General features: G+C 43.7%; 1 protein-coding gene across 1 annotated transcript in view; it reads right to left on the reverse strand.

The window, feature by feature from the left end:
• The window catches only part of LOC142989894 (CUB and sushi domain-containing protein 3-like), a 246,315-nt gene that overhangs the window by 134,554 nt on the left and 87,266 nt on the right, over nucleotides 1-24,495 (reverse strand). The window contains exon 4 of the mRNA XM_076139634.1: nucleotides 6,657-6,854. Coding sequence (XP_075995749.1) covers nucleotides 6,657-6,854 — 198 coding nt within the window. The remainder of the gene's footprint in view (nucleotides 1-6,656; nucleotides 6,855-24,495) is intronic.

Below are 24,495 nucleotides of genomic sequence, written 5' to 3' on the forward strand. Positions count from 1 at the left end.
TCACTGCTGACCATTTTCCAAATCACATTACTCAGATTAGTAGCTTTTAAATGAACCGTATCGTATTGATGCAGTGAGGATGATGCGTCTCCTCTTGGTTTCATAAATAGATAGAGCTGCTACTGCTATAAAAATGTAGATCTGCTGATTAGATTTGGATTTATTAGATTAGACTGAGCAGTGAGTTGGAAGAAAGAGCGAGTCCATCCCACAAGCTTTCATCTCAGGAGAGAATGAATCTGATAAGAGAGTTGCTCCTCGTAGGAAAACAATTATTACAGGACAGAACTCGCGGGCATGTAATTAGTCTGAAGCTATTTCTGACTCGTGTTGTCTTAAAAGCTGGCAAACACTTCTTACTAAACGTCCCTTCGCAAATAGAGTTGACTTGAAATAATGAAAAAGAAGTGAAATAAAGTGAACTGACAGTGATGAGGCGTAGATGCCACGGGAATAAAGCAATTTAATTAGTAAGGGTGCCAACAGTATCTGTGGTTAAAGTGCAAATTCCCAGCGTTGATGAATATCAGCGACATCGCTCGCTGACACGCTGATTAACTGCTGTCTACTTTTCAAGCACTACAGCCACTTTGACCTTTGCTTTGATCAGCATTGATTTCTAATGCTAATTCAATAAGGTGGGCACGCTGACCTTATTAATGCTGCCATGCCGGAAGTTTCCCTCCTTGCTTATTGAGAGGGGACCAATTTATTCTATTTGTGGAAATGCAGTTTGTTAACTGTGTGTGTGATTCCTGCTGAAATATAGAAGTTCATTTGATCATTACAGGAGATTGTCTTTGACTCTGTCCCCCAGGGAATATGGAGATATGCTCACACACACACACACACACACACACTGCTGCATACGCAAACACACAAGAACGCACAACTGACGCACACGCGGATACTGTGGTATATAAATATATAAACATGCAGCCGGTCTCGCTGAGTGTCTGTGCAGTGTGTCTGAATCGATACGACGGGCTCAGCGTGAATCCCCTACAAAGCAGAGGGGGGCCATGCTGCATCTGTGTGTGTCAGGTTAGAGGAGACTACCTGCTTAAACACTGTAATCTGTCAAAGCTCAGCTGAACTAGCTCAATACTACCTGGCGCGCACACACACACACACACACACACACACACACACACACACACACACACACACACACACACACACACACACACACACACACACACACACACACACACACACACACACACACACACACACACACACACACACACACACACACACACACGCAATGACGCAGTTGTACAACACACAGATTGGTGGGAAGTCACACAGCAACCAAATCAGTGAGGTTCGCTTTTTGCAGCGAAATGGGAAATGGATGGATGGATGGATGGATGGAAGGTTCAGGGGTCGTGGGGAATGTTGGACCTTCTTGCTTCTTGTCATTGTGACCAGGAACCCAGTGACAGCAGAACCCACACCCTTTGTGTCACAGAGGGGAAACTATGAAAGTGGGGCAATATTGAGACATTTAAAAAAACGTCCACTTTCTGAAGCTCTGTTGTTTTGCCAGTTTTTGGGGGAATCCAATATCTCTCTGCTATTTACCGTTTCTCTCCTAAACTAATATAAAAAAGCTCAGACACCTGGCGATAGGGAGACACTGAAATGCTGCTTTGCATCTGCTGTGTTTATAATTATATTATATCTCAAAGGGGTTGAGGCGCTGCGGAGATTCTGTATTGTTTAAAGAACAAAAACAGAAGTCAGCATCAGACTGTAAAGAAACGGCCCAGTTGTGTGACTTCTCTCTAGATGCAATTTAAGGCAACGGCGTAAAAATGTCCACAAATGCATGCAGTGTGGTATATTTTATGTGTGTGTGTGTGTGTACTGTATATAGTGTGTCTGCATAAACAAACTGGAGATTTGGACTGTAACCATTTTATCCTCTAGCTCGATGACAAGATCTCATTTCTATGGAAAAAGGAATGACTCCTCTCCTACTTTGTGTCTGCCCCTGTCCCATTGCACCCTGGGAAGTCATGTGAACAAAGGCAAAATGAGAAGAGCGGACAGGACAAAGAAAAGAGGTGAAAGTAGCTACCTGAGAGAGATGCAGCCTGAAAACTAACGTTGTCACAGAGAATCCAATACTTCAGTGTGAGAGTGTCATCGTTTCACCTCCTAACACCGCCAGACACATACACAACACACACACACACACACACACACACACACACACACACACACACACACACACACACACACACAGGCATGCGCGTAGACAGAAGCCATCAGCACACACTTTCTGTTTAAAACATACACATATGCGCACAAATACACACACACACACACTCACACACAGGCAGATAAGTGAGCTGTGAAAGTCGCAGAAAGTTTATGTGGAAGTCAAACAAACAAGTTCTGCAGACTTAAAAGTACTGACTCCGCCAGAATGTTATTGAAAAGGAGCACACACGCACACACACAGACACACACACACATCTCCAACGAGCTTATGCTGAAGGGAAACTGTGACTAGTATAATCTAATATCAACTGCTTAACACCTGGGTTAGTTGTGTACGTGTGTTAAGGTGAGAGGGCCAGATGCTGTTTGATGCTGCATATCCTTAAACCTGCCACTGTAAAAGACCCAAACACACCCGACTGGAGATTTTAATTGAGCTTTGTGAGAAGACATTTTGCTGCAAAGTCAGAATCAAAGCCCGGAGTTGATTCAAGGCCAAAATGTGAGAAACTGGAAATATTCCTATAAGGGCGAGGGAGCCGAGTTGGAACGCAGCGGCAAGGTTCTCACGTCTCAGGATGTAATGTATTCATATAGGAAGCAGGTCATTGGAATAAGAACTCAGTCTTATTTAAGCAAGCCGCAGCAGCTGTGAACGAAGGAAAGATCATTACTTATTCATTAACAAGCTGTCATTATCCTGCATGAGTAATTACACTCTCAAGCACTTGATTCTGTTTCTTATGATGAGGTATTCCTCAACAACATTAAGACAAAACTCCACTATTCCCTCACGTCTTACAGATGAGACTTCAGATAGCGGGAGTGTTTAAATTCCTTTCGTCAGACGTCGTGACTACGGCGTGCAGCGACTTCAACAGGAAGGAATTACAGCTCCATCCTAAATCAGAAAGAAGCAATCTGGAGGAGTCGTTATGCTGTTGTTTCCATCCGACACTTGACCCCCCAGAGCAAAACACCTCAACAGCTCCTTGTGAAGCAGAGAGCTGCTCCCGTCCACGTGCCAGTGTCAGAGCACGACTGTGGGCTCTTCATCACAGAGCGGATCATTCCCACCGCTGTCTGGTGACACTGCGGCGGAATTAGTGTTAAGCTTTCAAGCAATAAATAACACACTCGCACACACACATATAAACATGCACCCAAGCGGCAGCCTCAATCTCATTATGCTGATGACAGACACACACACACACTCATTTCATTTCCTTTTCTCAGCCAGTCTAATTTCAAGTTTTGTCAGAGCACATTATTACTTTTTCAATTCCAACAATAAGCCCCCACTTCCTCACAGCTTTCCCACTTCTCTTTTCCAACTTCCCCTACGTGTGTGACTCATCCCTCATCCATCCATCTATCCATCTCTCCATCTATCTATCCATCCTCTGGGTTTCTCTTGTCTTTGTGTTCTCTCACTCAGCATCAGTGAGACCATTGTGACATATTTCAGAGACAAGTACATACTGTATGTGTTTGTTTGTACGCTGAAGGACATTTCTGTTCTGTAAATTATTCAGCATCAGCTTATTAGAATCACATACTGACTCACACACACGCACGCGCACACACACACACAGCTTTATCAGCAATGCTTCTCAGGCTAAGCAATGGGAGAAATACAGTATATCATGAGATGAATTGATGAATTAGGACTTTTAAATCTGTCATTTGAATGTAAAGTACTGTTTGTTATACAACTGAACTGCCAACATTGGTAACAAGAAGCTCTGACCTCTAATGCGACCTCAAACACAGACTATGACCCTATTTCAGATTAATTTTAAGGTCCTGGACAACCGCAAAACCATGGTACTATAAATAGCATTGAGCATTCATGTATGTAACAGATAAATGGGGTTTAAATCACAGAACAACACATATGTATTATTCAGAGGAACAAACACACTATCAGGGGCTGAAGCAGATAGCAGGGCCGCAAACTGTGGTGCTGCAGTGCTGTGTTTGGACTTCTAAGGTGAGTGTGTGGTGTAATTTTGCATAATGTTCATACCAGACTGTGCATTTAACCTGAAACCTGTGGTCTTATTGATGGAAACTATTAAATAAAGACAGGACGGAAGAGGCCTGGATATTCTGTACAGGGCGTCTGTTCCATTCATGATAACATGGTGACATCAGGTAATGTGGCCACAAAGGTGTTTTCATGCAGATTCACATGGAGAGAGAGAGAGAGAGAGAGAGAGAGAGAGAGAGAGAGAGAATAGCTAAAAGTAGCATTTAGAGTCCTTTGATTGCATGGCTGAATAATGGATAGAAAGCTATTATGGTTGTTATGAATGCCTTCAGGTTTCATTGCGGCACGACACGCACACTGACAGATGTGTGTGTGTGTGTGAATTGAACGTATTAGTAGCTGAGCTCCCCTTAGCCTTCCTGACAGAGTGACAGAGACATTGCTAATCCAGCACTGACAAGTTGCCATTTTGCCCTCCTCCTCTTCCTCCTTCTCTGTTACTCCTTCAGTTCACTGAACAGTGAAGCTTTATTCATTTATTATATTTCCCCAAAAATAGAAAATCTTCAGTTCTGCATCTCCTGCAGTTTCCCACATTTCTAGTATTAAAATGAAGAAACCCTGGTAGAGAGTGACTGTAAACATAGCATTTGTTGTGTGGAATGTGTGTGATTCAGTGGCTTAGCTGATCATTACACCTGCTAGACATGATAGTGGGTTGTTGCGTTGTCTTCTTCTGGACTTCCCGCCTTCTTGTTGGATTACAGGTGGGAAAGAAGCAACACCAATCACACCCCTGCAGGTCATACAGCAGATGACTGGTGTTGCTCCAGTCATTTTGTTTGGTGAAAACTCTCAAAAACTTCTTATTCCAAGTTTATTGACCTGCATCTCCTTCAGTTTGAAACAGACACAACTGCTCATGGCGTTTAATCCTTACAGAGACAGTATGTAACTTTTAAAAAACACTGTTTGGTAGAATTTGCTGAAATAATCCTCATTATACCCTCATAAGAATCCATAAATTCTTGTGGTCCGACTGATAAGCTCCTCTTGCTCATCCCCTGGTGTATCACGCTAGTTGGAGCAGTCTAAATCACGGTAATGGGTCAGAACTGAGTCTATAAAAAGTCTGAAACGGAAGGAGGAGTAACTTTGTGAGACAAAACTGAAACCATACATGACGATCCTAGTAAGGCTTGTTACTGAGATAAAGTTAAGCTAATCGATGGAATTGATTGGTGACCGACCCTTTAATGACTTAAATCAATAGATTAGCTTTGTAAATACAGTAATTATGAAGACTGACATAACTACTGCACATGTTCAGCTGTATGTACAAGCTTTTGTTTTGATAGCTTAGAGGGATCCCACATGAGCCAAATCCCTAACCACAGCGCTAAGATGACATTTTAGCCAAACTTCAAGTTTGACTCTTAAAGCTTAGGTCACAGTTAATGGTTGTTGACTGGCTGGTTGCTGCTAAATGCAAGTGACAGTTTTGTTCTCTCTGATTGTGCCGCGTTAAGTAAAACCTCAGTTTGAATTTAATTCAGCTGCCAGGCATTCTGACTCACAGATTTAACAGGCCTATCGAAAGGACCCAAAACAACGAGAAACACAGAAAAAGCATTGGAAACTGTGTCTTCTAATAACTTTGCCAAGTGGTAACATATACAGCAGAGAACCGGGCCAAAGATAGAGCCCTGAGGGACACCACCAGTTGGAGGTTTCACCTATGAACCGTCTGCGCCAGGGAGCCAAACCTACTTCTGTTATTATCAAGTCATATTACTGCTACTTTGGTTATTTTCTAAAAGGAATTGCACTAACACACACACTGTACATCCACACACACACACACTAGATAACTGTTGCTACAAATGCATTTCTATTAACATCAGCATAAAGTATAGATGCCAGAATCAAAATTAGACAAAAGCATACACTGCATATTTCTCTCTCCACGATGCACACCATTCATCAAACTGTTGCATTAAAAAACACACACACACACACACACAAATTCACATTCAGTACACACTACACACATACACCCACATGTAGTCACAGCCATGGATGATCTGTCTCGCTCTTTTGCACACTTAGTATAGGCAGAAATGAAAAGGTAGTCTGTCTGTCTGTCTGTCTGTCTCACACAAACATAAACACATCAAATATATGAAGAGTTTTCCTCCAAAATTATACATTTAAGTGGGAAAAGTATTTGTAGGTATGTGGGGAAATGAAATTCAGAAACCAATCAAATAATTACGACTGCAATATCTCTTTTGATTTATAATTTATCATTCCTCATCCCGTTTGGTTTTATCCAAGGATGTAAAAGTTAATTACATGTTTTATTTTAGAACTAAACTCTTCATACACACGCTCATGCAAATAAAGAAACGTGAAGTTGAATTTTCTGTACCTCTACAAATGGGAGCAGGGAAGTCCCAGACTGCCGTGTTTCCAGCGTTGGTGATGCAGGTGAGTGTCCCGTGTCCGTCCAGGACATACCCGGGGACGCAGCTGTACCTCACCCGGTCCCCCACAGTAAAACCGCGGCCGCCACTGAGCACCGCCTTGGGTGGGACGCCAGGGTTCCCACAGGACGAACTCTGAAGCTCTGGGGAGACAAAAAAGGGGAAACAGAGACGGGATAGGATTAAAATCAGAACTTTGCAGAGGGAGGATAATGTAGAAGTGACTACTTAAACTGTGTAGAGACAAGATGAAGCACTCTTACAAGTACTTCTCCTCTCATTCTAATTAGTTTTCTTCCCCACCTAAGGCTTCTATTGCACACCGGGCCATTGGAGGAGAGGGAATCGATGAATTGCTACTCCCACGGTTTCCTCTATGCAAATAAACTTGACTTGAGTTGATAATGGCTGACCAAATATGAGACAAAAGGTCTTTTCTTTACCCTTTTATCATAGCAGAGCAGTCATAAGCTTTATTTCATCCTCATATCTTGTGCATTGCTGAGTCGAAGGAGATGTTTTTTTTTCTTCTATCCTTCCTCAGACAACAACTTCATGGATTTAGTTCTTTTTTTAAAACAAGCCACAATGACTCTGCACTTTTCTTAATCCCTCAAGTGTGCATTGTTTCCAAACTCAGCCTCTACCCGGCTCTTTGCATTAATTATGCCTTCAATCTGAAGCTCCAAACCACTTAGAGCCCAGTCCAAGCACATCCTCGCCCTTTGACAAAAAACACTTTTCCTGGCTAGAAAAGACTTGCACAACCGCTTGGGTGATGCTGACTAATTCATTGCCGGAGTGTGTTTTTAAAATCTTAATTTCAAACACACTTAATCATGCGCTTATACAGTCAGGGGCCTTAATTCTTTATAATATAAAGACGGGAGGGAGCGGGAGAGTATTCTTTATAGGCAATTGGAGTATTTGCTCTGGATTCATTGACAGTCTGGACACACGTGTGTATACAATACACACACACACACAGAGGCAGAGGGAGAGAGATTGAGAGTGGGGGTATTACAAGCCATAAAACAGGAACTAGATGGGAGAACAGGGACCAACTTTTGTCTGATTGTTTGAACTTGATTGATACGACTATGAAACCATTCAGACAGACGAGAGGGAGAGGGAGAGGGAGAGGGAGGGGGAGGAGACAGACAGATGTGGTGAGGGAGGTTTGGGGGACAGAAACAGAGCAAGAGAGGTGTGGAGAGAGGCATGAAGAAAACAAGAGAGAGGACTTTCCCTCTCTGGCCCCATAATTTCAACATGAAAGATAGAACAGTAAAACTGCTACGAGAGAGAGAGAGAGAGAAGGAGGGAGAGAGGAGGAGAGACGGTGATCAGTGTGTTCCAAAGAGGTGATGGTGTTGAAGCTGCGCCTTTTCTTTAAAAACGTCACATGAAACTTTGAAAAATCGTAGCGTTTCCCTGCTGGGAGGACGCTGCTACGAGGGAAGAAGCCGGAGTGCAGCTGCAAGCGAATCCTTTATGACGCTAATGGCAAAAAGGTGTAATTATCTTTCACAGCGCAGACAGTGTGAAGATTTGGTGTCAGCAAATGAACCATTTGACTGAGTGATTGCTAGATTTGTTGGGTGATTAATTCATTTGTACAATGACTACATGGCTTTACCTCTTCAATTACAACCCCAACCTCCACCCTGCAGCTACAGGAAGAAAAATATTTAAAAGACTTAAAGCCAGGATGGAGCAGGGGCTGGGTGGGGAGGATGATGGCAGATCACTTTGGAGCTTTAAGCTTTTCAGTAGCTTTGGCAATCGATCTAAAACTGCCGAGAAACGTTTGAGCGAGTTCATGCGACGTCACACGAGAATCACATGAGTGCTAAATGGTTCGATCCTGGGCTGTTGTGGAGAGTTTGAGCCAAATGTGGTCGGGATAACGAGCGGTTCTTTAGAGAAGAAGAAGAAGAAGAAGCAAGAGTACCATCATAGACACTGCCTGATGTCCACAAGTGAGTAGTCAATAGTCCAAAGCACTAGCACAGTTATTACAGGTATAAAATCAGCAGTCTGTAATTGTTATGCAAAGGATTTAATTTCTCAAACGTTTTTTTCTTACCGAGTTCAGAATTAAAAGTTTCCATCTTAAACTCACCTTTTGGTTTTTGGCAGGAGTAGTTTGGGGGCGTTAAGTCTATCAATAAAGCCTTCTCTTCTGTCTGACCCTTTGTTCAACTTGGAAAAGCCCGAGGCGTTAAATGAGTGAAAACGCAGCGCTAAGACTGGATAAAGGTGTCCAGTGATCCGTATAACACACTGCACTCACACTGCACTGTTTATCCACAACAACAATGGCAGCGTTTTGTTTTCAGTCACAGTCAGGTGACCTAAGAAGAAATTTGTGTTGTGTCAAAGTGTGAGCAAAAACAATGGGACTGGAAGGTTTCATGACCTGCACAACATTTGCTCAGTGGACTGCAATTAAAGGCAGCAGACAGGCGCTCATTAAAAAAAAAACAGAAAGAAGGTAAATATGACTGATTTTAATTGCTCTATGTAGTCTAGGAGAATACAAAAATACACCCACCAACAAGTTGTTTGGCCCCAATTCTTATGCTACAATTACACTACAGGTCTTAAATGCCCAATTCTAATTTTAATGTCCATTTCTGGCATCATTAAACACACTTTTTTCTAAGTGGCCAATAGCCAATACGGTTCAGAACCCAAACAACAACAACAATAATAAGGGTTTTGTTTGGGAGAGTTAAAGCCATAATGGGCACAAATGAGACTGAAATAACCACACGGCCGATTGATCTCTAAGCTTTTTAGAGCACAATGATTATATTTAAAAGGCAGAACAGACAATTAGCTGCGTCACGTGGATATAAAGAGAGGTGTCGCAATCTATGATGTGCAAGGAAACCTGGATTTAAATGACCGTTAAGGACAAAATGGGCCGGACGAGGCCGAAGCATTTGGCCCACATAAGGAGTGGCATATGTTTACTATATCAAGTTTTTTCCTAATATTCTTATTTATTGTTGAACAACAGCAATGTAGAGCTGATGTATGGGGTTTGCTTTAGGTTGTATTTTTCTCCTGCTGGGGAAATGTCTCAGGGAGGAAGAACAATATATAGGAGAAGAAAATCGGTTCGCTTAAGACCCTGACAGCCTCCCCACACACACACACAGACTCATGCATACACACACATCCACTCACACACACACACTCCTCATTCCCCTTATCGCCACACAGGGCTAAAGAGAAACACACACTGACACACAGTCACACTCGGAGACTAACACACCTACACGTACACACAAAGAGGGTCATTCATCACTATGGCGACCCCCCATGCAGTATTGTGATTGGATGTCAGACTGGCCTAGTGTTACGACCTGTTGGCCTATCGATTGGGCCAGTCAGTGTGGGCACACTCAGTGTCAGGCTGTTTGTTGTTCAGTGTCCTGTTAGACACACACACACGCACACAACCACGCACACACACATACACAGTAGATATAGTGCATGCACATATAATACTAGTCTGTTAGCCTTCAGGGTGCTATCAGACACACACACACACACTTTTCTTCTTGGCTACATGAAATCGTTCATTACCCTCCACTCCATCAATCCCTTTTTTTTCCTTCTCTCACTTTTTCCTTGCCTTCACCTATTTTTCTCCTCCAGCTTTGTCTCTCCTCCTTTTATTCCCTCTCTCCTTCTTCCTCCATCTATTTTTCTGCTCACTTGTGCATTTCCCTTTTTATCTTTCGCTCCCTTGTCCCTTGTTTTAGCAATTTCTCTCTCTCTTTCTCTCTCTCTCTCTTCCCCTCATTTCTCGTCCTGTCACACTCCACCCTTCCTCTCCCCCTCCACTCCCTCCTTCCCAACTGAAAACTTTGATGACATGCCAGTTTCTGCCTCCCCGTATCGCTCTTTTCCTTCCAATTCCCTCCATTCCTGCTTGCACTTCTCCCTAGTTTATTGTGAACATCACATAGTTTCATTACACTAGTTTATTCAGGAGCCAATGGCTACACTCTGCTCCTCTTCATGCTTTATTACTGCCTGTCCCCTCTTATTTATTTTCTCTTACCCCCATTCCCTCCTACTCTCTCCCTTATCTATCCACCTTCCCTCCTCTTCTCCCATCTCTGTGTCTCCCCAGCTTGCCATAACCATGATTTCAGTCTCAGTTCCTTCATTACAAGCTGCTGCTTTTATGGGCCATCTGTAGAACTATCTGCATTTGTCTCACACACAGACACCCACTGCCGCACACAAACGTATGCATGCAGAGCGGACACTGGCACCGAGCCATTCTTTCTTCGACACAGACACAGGCACACACAAACACACACACATTTACCTGGCTTTTATTTGTCCCCAGATAAGCAATTATAGCCGGGGCCAGGTAGCAGGAGACAGAGGGAGAGAGCGTACAATGGGAGAGAGAGAGGAAGTGAGCGGCTCGGAGAAAAAGGAGTACAAACTGCTGGGAGAAAAGAGTGAAAGATGCCACGCTTTCAGAGTTTTTAGTGAGATAGATTACACTGCAGGCTAGAGGGGTGAAGGACAGCAGAGAAAGAGAGAGAGAGGGCGAGAGAGAGAGAGAGAGGGGGGGGGGGAAAGCGAGAGAGACAGAGACACACACACAGATATGATTCAATGAGTTTGGGGGGTTTTACACCTCCGTCAGCAGGAACTTCCATAAAAGATGAAGGAAGGTTTATACCGGAACGAAATAGATGCTGAAACACTGGAAAATAAAGCCTCAGATCTGTTACATGGATTTCCATTAACTACAACTGAAAAATGATTTTTGGGGGATTTTTTTTCAGAGGCATTTCCCATAAAAAGGTTTACAAGGACTGCGACGAAACAAAGGAGTGAACCCGGAGGTGTGTAACAAACACACAGGGATCCATGAAAGCTTTCACTGGCTGTCACCGCCACTTTGATTTATCCAACACCTTGAACAACTTTTTATAGACTAGTGAATAACCCCTATCATAAAACGTGTTTAAGTCATTAAAACTAATGAAATGTTGCCCTATATCATTTTCGGTGCCATGTCGCCCGTCAGTGCAGAGGAAGAGGAGGGAGATTTTAAACTTAACCTTTGAGTCCATTTAGTTCACTCCACAAACCACAACATTTCTGGTAATTTTATGTTAATGGGTATAAAAGGATGTCTATGTTAATGGCTGCATACTGATTTTGTTAGCTACTTATACGAGGATCAGATTGGATCATATGTGGAACACCTAGATCATACTCAGCATCTTTCTGACCCAATTTGTGTCCCTGGTACGCAGCTCAGTCATTCACTTCTGTCAAACTGCTTTATAGAACTGCATAAAACAGCACCCCTTTGAGGGAGAATGGTCTCACAGCATTGATCAAGCCTCTGACTAACATTCTGCTAGATTCACTCACTGGCAGCCAGGTGAGGGGCTCCATCCAGGGGCTCGGCTACACAAAGAGATTTGTATCCCCTGAAAAAGGAAAACCCAGATTCCTCCGTCTAGAGAAAAGGATTTGTGTTTGATTCTAAGTGGCAGATTTATGCAGGCTGAGTCCAAGCACACGTAGAAATCCCTCAATATAAAAGCTTGAATGGAGGAAATCAAGTTTGAGACTTCACCGTCTTTGTCTGAACAAATAAACTCAACTTGAAACATTTGGAGCCTCCTGTATTTCCTTTGAAGTTGAATTTTACGATGGAGAAATTTCCGTGACGTTTGTGTTTGCGTCGTAATTTTGAAGAGAGAAGGGAGACGAGCAACAAGGCAGGAGTCTGATGCTTCATCTTGTCTTATGTTTACCCTCCGAGTGTTCACAAAATGCACAAATTAATACCAAACGTGAACAAAAAGTCTTTGCTTATCGTTGTGATACAGCCGAGCAAAACCCGGCTGGCAGCTTCTTGCTCACAGTAATGGATTATCAAAGCAAACTGTATCAGTCGTCTGAGGAGTTTATTCAAAGCAATTTGGAATTAAATGGGAACCAGTGAATGTGAAAATAAAAAAAGATTTGAAATCCACTATCTTCACTGGAGATACAAACATCCTAATTAATGGCATAAAGACAAAAAAATGAAGAAGAGCAAAGAGGTAATCATGTTTACGCTTCACTGACCTTTAGATTTATCAGAAGGAAAGACTAAAGTTCAAGCTCACACATTAGGAGAGTGCACAGGGCATCTGACTGAATATTAATCATGCATAATTACACTAATATGCATATTTGGCTGATCTATGATGAATCCCTTTAATTCTAATACTGACATTGGGAACATTAACTCCAAACAATCTGGTCATTGTATACACAGTTTCACACGATTCCCTTAAACTCTTACAGTGACAGCTCCAACAATCACAGGCCAGGAATGTGGCCGAATTCTGCCCGGCTCCCGGCTTCTTCACAACACAAAGATGGAGGACGCGTCTGTCGCCTCAGCTCTGTGACATCAACAAGGCCGGATTACCACCAATAAGCCTGTAGTGCCTTCAATCATCGTCATGGTTTCATTTAGAGGATGGAGAAGGGACACACACATACACTAAAAGACCCCCCCCCCCACACACACACACACACTACATATGCATATCAAACTTTCCCCTTCCCCAAAACTTCACTTTTTGATTGGCAGCCATTTGGAAACGACGCAATTATGAGCAATTACGACTAATTACGAAAGCATTAACGGGGGGGAAACGGACTAAGTGGCAGCAGAGGGTTTCTGTGTGTGTGTGTGTGATGTTGTTTGAGTTGGTGTATCAGAGGGACAGTGGGCTTTTCGTGGAGTAGTGAGAGACGGAGAAAGCAAACGCTCCCAGATAGAGAAACGGCTGTTCAAAGCATTAGATCATCTGCCAGCTGTGAAGATCTGTTAATGCGCACACACACACACACACACACACACACACACACACACACACACACACACACACACACACACACACACACACACACACACACACACACACACACACACACACACACACACACACACACACACAACAAATTAGATCTGATCAGATTTGATCAACTGAAACACTACAAAGTCAAGTGCCACCAGAAACTATACACACACACACACACACACACACACACACACACACACACACCACTGTGCCGCTACAAAGTCAAGTGCCACCAGAAACTATACACACACACACACACACACACACACACACACACACACACACACCACTGTGCCGCTAATGATCGTAGCTTCCAGTGGAGATCAAACATTATGGACTGGGAGCAGCGGACCGCTAGTGTCTCTCTGGGTTATTACACACCACAACACCGGCAATCAAACACACACACACACACACACACACACACACACACACACACACACACACTTGCGTCGCACCTTGGAGCCATCCTGACAATTGCCTTGATCTTCGGTGTGAACAATAATGATCTGCAGTGGATGAGTTCCCCGGCAGCAGTGTGTACATACAGGTGCTGGCCCCTGTTACAGTGAAGAGTAGAGCGATGAAGAACAGATACCTGCTCCCTGTTTCCTACAACGCTGTTTTTTTAATCAACATTTGTCGCCGGGGCTAAAATGGAGCACTCCGTCTCTGTCAGGGATTCTTTTGGGCGATAACAGCTACTTTAATATCAAACATACATCATTTTTATGAACTGTTGTGCCTGGGATTTTTCTTTTAATCAGCGGGAAGCGGAGAGGACGCGCTGGCAAAAGTGGAGTGTGAGCGGAGAGCGAGGAGGAGTTTATAATCCTAACCTTTCACAGTATGGAGATATCTAATTAGAGTCAGCCGGGTGAGGAGGAATTTTAAGGACACCCGGTGCAATAAGTTAATCATTCTGGAGGAAGACAATAATCCGCTGAGAACACGAGTTTGAATGAACGGAATCAAGGTTTTTCTCTTTTTTTTTCCAGCTTTGCAATTTCCCTTGATGTAATTGAATGAGGGGGTAATGACGGCGGCCCAATCACAAAGAGACGATGGGTCCGTTATGAGACCTTTACCTCCGCTCCACCTCTCAGGCCGCACAGTAGGTATACTGCATATACGTGTGTGTGTGTGTGTGTGTGTGTGTGTGTGTGTGTGTGTGTGTGTGTGTGTGTGTGTGTGTGTGCGTGCGTGCGTGCGTATCAAAGTCTTAATGTGTGTCTTGCGCCTTCATTTGTTGATCAATGTCTCTCTGAGGTCTGGTTCAATAAACCATTAGATTTCCCCCCTACAGACATCCTGCCAACAGAACTTCATTAGACACAAAACAAAAAAATACCCCACTGCCACACACACACACACACACACACACACACACACACACACACACACACACACACACACACACACACACACACACACACACACACACACACACACACACACACTCCCTTTCCTCCAACTAATTGTGTCGTGTTTACAGGCTGCAGACATCAGGGCTGAATGAGGTCACGTGTGTGTGTGTGTGTGTGTGTGTGTGTGTGTGTGTGTGTGTGTGTGTGTGTGTGTGTGTGTGTGTGTGTGTGTGTGTGTGTGTGTGTGTGTGTGTTGGCTCCAGCAGGACACACTATCTGCTATCCTTTGATCTGACCGACTCCGTCTTTCCGAAAGAGCAGAACAAATTAGATCTGATCAGATTTGATCAACTGAAACACTACAAAGTCAAGTGCCACCAGAAACTATACACACACACACACACACACACACACACACACACACACACACACACTTGACTTTACTTACCGTAGATGTGACAGTGATATTAAGGGAATGGATTGGAAGCACAGCGTTCTTTAGTTCCCCACAGAATGTACGATTACTTTACAAACTTATTTCACTTCTTCAGATTGGTTTTCAACGTCTCCACGGTAACGTCTCACACTGGACATTACACACTGCTCTCTGTTGTGTGCACAGCTAAGCTCCCACATACCATTAGCCCCTCTATCAAAGGGGCTGTAGTGATTAAAGTCATGGTCCCTCTCCGACTCTGTCTCTTCCCTCCCTCCGTCTTTCTTCTTCTCTTATCTCTACACACAGCAACCCCTCCTCACTATTAATTAAAACTGCTTGTGTGTGTGTGTGTGTGTGTGTGTGTGTGTGTGTGTGTGTGTGTGTGTGTACGCACGCACGCCTCAGCCTTCGGTATTAATTAAAGGTGTGAATGCTAATTGGTCAGATCAATAAAGGGTCGTTAGGCCTCGGGGACCTACAGCCAATAGGAAATCGTTATGTGTCTGACATCACTGTCATTCTGCTAAAGCTTCACTGCACTGTGACACACATGCACACACACACTCTCTCACACACACACACACACACACACACACACACACACACACACACACACACACACACACACACACACACACACACAGGGATACTGACATCTGGAGAGATAGGTTGACCTCAGAGGTGGGGAGTGAGACGGGGGAGAGAGTTTAGAAGCAGAGGTTAGCAAGACACAACTGGCAGAATGGAGAGAAAGTGACTGTATGTCCCTAAAAGTAAATCAATATCCATTAAGGAAAAGCAAGACACCGGAGAGGGAACGAGAGCGAGAGAAGTCTTTTCAAAAAAAGAAGGCTGCAGGTGCCATCGTTGTCATTGAACAGAACTCAGATAATGAGTGTGGCCTCTCAGAAGGCCTTTTGTTCTGATCAATAGCTGAGCACACTCCCTCTCTCTCCCTCCCTCTCTCTCTCTCTCCCTCTCTCTCTCTCCCTTCGCTCTCTTTAATACTAGATGACCATGGGTGAAACTTTGAATGACATTACATTGACTATTACGGAGGGCTAGGGGCGGGAGAGAGAGCAAGAGGGAAGAAGAAGAAGAACAGACACCACCGTGGCAATAACGCAGAAGTGATGGTGTAATTAAGGGTATTGAGACATACAGCGTTTACCTCCGGCTCCACTGTCAGCTCCGGTTTGCCGACTCAAACCCGCCCACTTACATCCGCCAGTCACCACCCAAACAAAACTTCACCCAAACCTAGCAAGCCAGCACTCCGTCTGTCTGCAGCCTCCCGCTCGGCGTGTGTGCGCGCGCGCGTGTGTGTGTGTGTGTGTGTGTGTGTGTGTGTGTGTGTGTGTGTGTGTGTGTATGTGTGTTCCACCCGGCTGAAAAGGCAGTAAAAATAGCTAAGAGACACACATAATGACGCCTGTCAGCCCCTGAATTATACACACTATCTCAGAGTGTGAGTGATGGTGAAATTACTTTTCCAGAGCTGTCTGGATTTTTTTTTGCACTGCTGGCAGCGGGAGACATGTATGTGAAATTTACTGATCGCATTGGTGCTCCCCAGAGGATTAACCCTTTCAAGTTGGAGAATGCATATGCTTTCCTCCTGTTAGAAAGAAAGAGGGATATTTACTGAAGCTCTATTATTGTAATAGTGCCGTTGCATTGTGGGTGTTACAGCTTGTTGCTTCAGTTTGGCGGTACAGAGTGAGTAAAGTACACACACTGTATTCAGCTCTTAAGCTTTTAGTCCTGAATGTTAATCAGTGATCTTTACATCCCCCCCCGGCTCCCAAAATGGCTACAACTACTTTTTTTTGGCTGAACTACACTCCAGAGTCTCATTCATTGGCTTTAAGTGAAACCAGAGCCTTCGATTTGTTTACTTTAAGCACCGCAGGGTTGTGAACATTGCAGATGTATATTCTCTGACATACATGTGTTGTTGTGCATCCTTCACAACCTTTTTTTAATCTAGCTTTAGGTCACCGCTCATAACTTGTTGTGATTTTGTTGCAACCTCCTCAAACGTGTAGAATGTACTTTCACACACTCCTATATGAGGCGTTTACCTGTAATCAATACACATTATCTTCTGTATCACTATCTGACACACTGTGATTGTTTCAGTTTTCCTGTGTGTGTGTGTGTGTGTGTGTGTGTGTGTGTGTGTGTGTGTGTGTGTTAAGGAGTCATTAATGTTTATTTCATCTGTGCTTGGCAGTGCATAGCAATAGTAAAATAGGTTTAGTGTGTGTGTGTTGTGTGTGTGTGTGTGTGTGTGTGTGTGTGTGTGTGTGTGTGTGTGTGTGTGTGTATGTGTTTGGTTTCTAATAGCTGTGGTTACTGAAGCGTGACTTATTAAATTTAGCATCAAGAGACCCCCCCCCCCGGAAAGCTGACTGACAGATATCTACACACAAACACACACACACACAGACAGCTACCTTTGCAACTAACCAACCAACAGACGCACACACGCACGGCTGAGTAATCACGCCACATATAAAAGCAGCAATAATTCAGCGTCTGAAAACTAAGCAGAATGTAAATTTGTGAAATGATTGCATCAGCTCTCTTCGCTGGTTAAATCGGCTTTCAGAAGGATCAAACAGTTCCGTATGGTGGAAAGAATGAAGAATTCAATACAGAGAAACACACATTTCTCCCACCGCCCCCTGCTGAGACACACATTGCGTGTCAGTTTTACTTGAGATCTCCGCTCCTCAGCACATCTGCCGCCACCGCAACAACAACAAAAGGTGAACGGAATTGTGTTTGTGCTGCCTTAAATCATTTTTTCTCTCTGTTGGTAACAAACAAACAGAATAATGTCATTCACTGTCATCGTATCGTATGGTGGCGGAGGAAGACTCCGCATCCTCCTCCTCTCCCCTGCTACCCGTCTGTGTACCATTAATGCAGTTGGGCATCACAAGAGCTCCCTCTGCACTTGAATAATACAATTAAGGGAGTAATACAGCACTGAGTGTGTGTGACTGCGGTCTGTATGTGTGTGTGTGTGTGCTCTGTGGTGCTGGTGGGTGTGTGTCTGGAGGCCTAATAAAACAAAGTTATGCCACAGGCGGAGTGAATCGGCTTGTAAAGAAGCCGCTCTTGTCATCGCAAGACAAAAGTTCAGTAATTACAACAATCTGTTATTACACAGACACACACAGACGCACACAAACAAAGGCCTGATTCACTCTCATATCTGCTGCCAAGTAAAGGAGAGCTATTAATGATTCTAACATTCTTTTGTCCCAGAGAAAGATAAGTACGTATTTGATTAAAGCATGCATTGTAATATCGATTTTAAAATGTTGTTGTTGTTGTTGTTGTCTATAGTAAAGTAAGAAGTAAAGTTCTGTAGAAGCGAAACAGAGTTCAGAAACATTTGTAGAGACGTGAGGCTGCCGGCTGGAGATGCATAAACACTCCATAGCTTCACAGATAAGTAATTGTAGCACCATAACAATAAGTCACAGCAAGGTCAAAGAGTTGTGTTTAAATGAATATTAATACTTTCAATGAGCAAACATGTAGGAGGCTGAGGAAAACTCTGTCACAAATGTACTGAGGGGTGAAACCAACTGATATGAAAAAGAACAACTATGCATGAACAAAGCCGGCTGTACTTTACTTTATTCTCTTTTTTCTCTTGCTGTTATCCTCTGCTTCTCCCTCCTGCGGGACAGTAGTTCATATTAAAAGCAGTGGGGAGGAGATACAACAAATTGTGCTGATAAGAAGCAGAGCGCAGGGGCCAGAGAATACAGGGCTGATAGTCATTTTAACAATTTATTACTGGATTAAACATTGACAGAAAACCCCCACGGACTGCAATTAAATAATTAAATCTGCTGATGGGAAGCGGCTCCAGGAGGTTAAACATTCGGTTGATCTTATTCACTATCACACCAGGCGATACTCCGCCGCCTCTAACGCTGGGAAAATCGCTTCCTCGTCGCTTCCTCAGCTGATTGGCCAGCCGAGGTGGTGAACCATTTTTAATTGGCTGAGCTGAATAATGGACTTGTGTTGGACAGCAGAGGAGAGTATTACTGTCAACACACACACACACACACACACTAGCAATAAGTGCAAGGCGAGGCGGCTCATATTTTAGTCAGGTGGCCAGTGGTTGCCTGACAGTTTGAATATCAAATCAATATATCATTTGATGTTTCTTACATCCCATCTAACCACCAAGAGATTTGACCGCTGAGCTATAATTCCATCAGAAAGGTCTTTAATAGCATTCAGATACCAAATCAATATATCATTTGCTTGACATATTTTAGTGGCAAGCTCCTGTTCAACCAATGGAGTCACTGAGCGATTTCTACTCTAATTACATTATCCAGGTATCAGACTGATGACTATTTGTTGGACCATCTCTGGTGTCGGACACCTTTGCCATCCATGCACTAAAAGGTTTTGGCAGCTCTTCCCTATAATTCCCTCATCAAATTAAACCAGAAATCAGATTCATTTATTATTTGCTGGACTTGCGTGAGACGAGGCACCTATCCAGTCCACCCAGATACAGAAATGTTTGGCAGCCATTTGCTATAATTACATTATCTAGACATCAAATTGATCCATTGTGTGGACAGCCATTGAGGTACTGACACCAAGGACTTTGGCAGTTATTTTGCACAATGCCATTACATAATTATACGCTATCATCCAGATATCAGCTTAAAATCACAAGCAGGGGAGTTTGGAGGAAAGGTTTGAGTCTTTGCGCCAAACACTGAGCCTCATTCATTCAGTTTTGCCTACCAGGGGGCACAGAAACAGAATTAGCTCTCCTGCTGTTGACCCTTCAGCCGCCACAGCACCCAGAGGAGAGACGGAGGAGGAGGTGACAGAAGCGTGCGGCTCTGAATCACCGGGACACATATGCAGGACTTAGAGTGGCACGCGTCCGTCTAAACCCTCACAGAAATGCAGGCTGTTCATCCAAAACGCAGACATAATGTTCAATTCAGAGGTGTAACACCACAGCTAATCAGATTCTCTTCTTCTGCATAATTATGAAGAATCTCTAACAGGTAAACATCACTTCGAGTCTTTCACATATTTAGCAGCTGCTTTCTCGTTTTCCAAGTGAACATTAAGCTGCAGAAGAAATGCAATCAAATGTAAAAAAAGAAGGATTTAAACTAGCGGCACTCAGCAATATCAAAAAACGATCAACATTTCAGTACACAGCTTTGAAAATGTGATTAACACTGAGTAACACCACTAATTAGCCTCATAAACAAACTAAAAACAGGATCCTGAGCCACGCAGGTGAATTCAGTCATTGTACCGCAGTTTTCTCGCTTCCTTTGAGTTGTTGTCGTTGTTTGTATTAGCATATGTTTACGTGTGCGTCTGTGTTCATTTAGGTGATGGAAGTAGCAAGAGGAAGAGAAAGAAGAAGGTGGAACCGCCATGAAGCCTAGCCCCTAAATCAGGAGGCTAGCTTAGCAAGGTGGCTGCTACGCACGTAAACAAATAGCTTTGCTCCTTTTCTCTGTCCGACATGAGGCTGCTAATCCGTTATCCATATTACCCACATTTAATATACAATATTTATCATTTGCCGTGTCATTTCTGTAATAATACGACCTTAAAAGGGACATTTTTAAAGCAAACGATGACATTCGTTGTGCTTACGCTTCCTCGCCACGTTTCATTCACATTAATAAAGCGGCGGGAAAAGGACTTCAGATAGACGCGGACAGGAACACGTATTTTCCTTCAAAACTCTGCTTCGTACAATCTGATCTCCACACTTGCTGTCACGGTGTGTGTGTGTGTGTGTGTGTGTGTGTGTGTGTGTGTGTGTGTGTGTTGATTGATGCCTCTGCGTTGGAGCTGACCTTGCAGCAGTCAGAACGGTGAGGAGCTGCATTCACACTATAGATAATGAACACACTCACACACACACGCACACACACGTACATACAGCACACACACACACACACACACACACACACACACACACACACACACACACACACACACACACACACACACACACACACACACACACACACACACACACACACACACACACACACACACACACACACACACACACACTCAACAGCATTGATTTCTCCTGTTCAACTAGAAAGCATAGAGCACATTACATTATTACATGCAGCTCATCTCCTCTTCTATCTCCTTTTCCTTCCTCTCTACTCCATTTTCCTTGTTTTCCTCCGTCGTCCATCGCTTTAACCTTCTTGTTTTTCACCCGCACGTCTCCTCTTAACCTCCCTGCTCCCTCCCTCCCTCGTTTCATTTTCTCTTCCCTCCCACTCATTTGGTTTTCTTCACTCCTGATGCTGCTCTTCCATCTTTACTTCACTTTCTCCCCTCTGAAATCTTTGCATACTGTACTTCACACTTGCATCTTCGAACACACACGGGAATACATGGAATGCATAAATATACAACACACACACACACATGCCCTTCCAGGATGGTAAAACAGCTTGTCTCCAGGGAAAGATCTGACATATTCTTTCTCATTTTAAATGTATGAAACTGAGGCATGGGCGTGCGTGTGTGTGTGTGACACTATTTGTATGTGTGTGGGAGGAGGACAGACAGAGATATAAATGTTGTGAACACAACCAGTGTTGAACACAACACTGGTTGTCAGTGACAGTATATACGCTACATACTTCACCTTGTCACTGCTCTTTCCTTGGCATAGTTACACGCATTATTTACATCACGTTGTTATAAATACATCCTTATTATCAAGACATTAAAAAATAACACTAATATCAGTTTCATGATGCTTTTATCAGCCAACTCCTGCCAACCTTCAACCTCTGCTGTGTAAGGTCACCTTCGCTTTCCCATTTACTGACCCGGATTCAATGGTTGAACTTGCGAGGGAAGAGGGGGAAGAGAGAGAGAGAGAGAGTGAGAGAGAATAACAGAGAGAGAGAGAGAGAGAGCGAGAGAGAGTGAGAATAACAGAGAGAGAGAGAGAGAGAGAGAGAGAGAGAGAGAGAGAGAGAGAGAGAGAGAGAGAGAGAGAGAGAGAGAGAGAGAGAGAGAGAGAGAGAGAGAGAGAGAGAGAGAGAGAGAGAGAGAGAGAGAGAGATGGAGGGATAATGGATGGAGGAGTTGATATCGCCATTCCCCTCAGGTCTCTTTGATAAAGATCAGAGCACCTGCAGCCAGAGCCTTAATCACATATCCGCACACGCCCGCGCACACACACGCGCACACACACACACACACACACACACACACAATGTACGCATGCACGACGTGACCACAGTGACTTTTACACTCCGATCATGTTCAAGACAGAGAGAGCGGAGTCACAATCAATCAATCAGGTTCTGATAAGGGATCAGAGAGCCAGAGACACAAATGGCGGAATGTTCCTTTAATGAGCGCCTCCAGCTAGGACTTCAAAGGCGTTGCCAACGTGGACGCAGCTCACTGTGATAATCCATATTTCAATTTTCACCGTCATTTTGTCCATCAGTGACGCATTTATTGAAATGTCTTCTTTCCATAAACCGCCGCCGCCGCCGAGGAGGAGACGCCCGGGCGCTTGTGGCTCAGAGATCAGACTCATCAGTGTGTGGATTGTGTATTGTCAGGCTGAATTTATTAGAATGGCAGGTGAGGAGGCATCCAGCGCCAGGGCGGAAATCTGATTGGTCCAGGGAATGATACATTAAGGAAAAGCAGGGAGATGTTTAAGCTTATTGAATTCTTATACGGGATGCAAATTAGCCGTGATGGCGTGTGACTGGATAGATTCTGTTCTCCACGCTCCGGCTTCAATCTGGCTCTAATTCAGAGTGTCAATGGAGGATCAGGTGGTGATTTATCAGCTGGTATGCAGCTGGGGGGACACTTATCCAAATTATTCGCCAAAATATGGTCAAAGAAATAAAAATTATATAGTTTTCTGTTACCAGTAAGGACACGCTGCCTTCAAGAGCATCAGTTTATAAAGATTGTTACTATTTCCATTCATTTCTAATATATTACTTTATAATCAATAGTTTTTTGGATCTTACAGGCATCATTTATATTTACCGCCCCTAACACTGAATTTGTGTCCTGGAGAATTCAGACACTCAATTATAGTTTCCACTTGTGTGAATTAATCAATTACAATTTACCTCTGAGCGAGTGAAGGCCACATTAGGGCCACAGGTAAGTTGAGGTTCCTGAGGTCATTCATTTAAACATGGATTTATTTCTTAATATGTCTGTAATTCCCCCGTCTGAGTGAAATGAGACTCATTCATTCACAATCCTCCATGAATGTTTCCTTTAATTAGATGATACACTTCTGCAGCCGCTAAAAATGACAGACGCAGCATTTGCTTGTGATTGTATTGTTAGTGTGACGCTCGTGTGTGAGTGTGTGTGTGTGTGTGTGTGATTAAGGTTTTAAAGCTGACTGAATGAACTCTCTTTCCCTCTTTGCAGCAGTGAACAGTCAGCTTTTCTCCCTCCCTTTCACAGTGAGGTGCTCATTTTTCTCCCCTTCTTCAGAATGGACTCCTACTGCCAAAAGAACCAACAAACCCTGTCAAAACATTTAAACAGCACTCCAACCTGACACACAGTCAAACCAGTGAGCGGAGGACAGCCCAGGCAGTATTTCATTTGGAATTGCACTCCTCCCTTTCCGACTGCGTGACTTCTGGACAATTCATTCTGTTTTTCTGTTTGCCTGTCGTGTCAAAAGCTGTTGGCTCATAAAACCTGAACCGGACTCAATCTCTTGTCACCAGAGCATAAAATACAGTGAGAAGGAGAAGAAGAAGAAGAGGAGGATGAAGAAGGTCCAGATCGGAGGCGCTTGGTGCATCTGAGCTTATGACAGCGATCGGCAGGAGCAATAAAATTATAAGACAAACATCATTTTGTAGATATTGAGCTCTGACCTCTCAGCGGAGTAAAGCTTTCCTTCCTCTCAGAGCGAAACGCTAAATTATTTATAGCAAGATGGTTGTGGCAGCAGCTGAGGGAAATCAACGTGTGAACAGAAGGTCACGTC

This window comes from Genypterus blacodes, unplaced genomic scaffold, assembly GCF_046128005.1.
Source record: "Genypterus blacodes isolate CSIRO-AG114 ecotype Tasmania unplaced genomic scaffold, CSIRO-AGI_Gbla_v1 ptg000438l_1, whole genome shotgun sequence".
Taxonomy (NCBI): domain Eukaryota; kingdom Metazoa; phylum Chordata; class Actinopteri; order Ophidiiformes; family Ophidiidae; genus Genypterus; species Genypterus blacodes.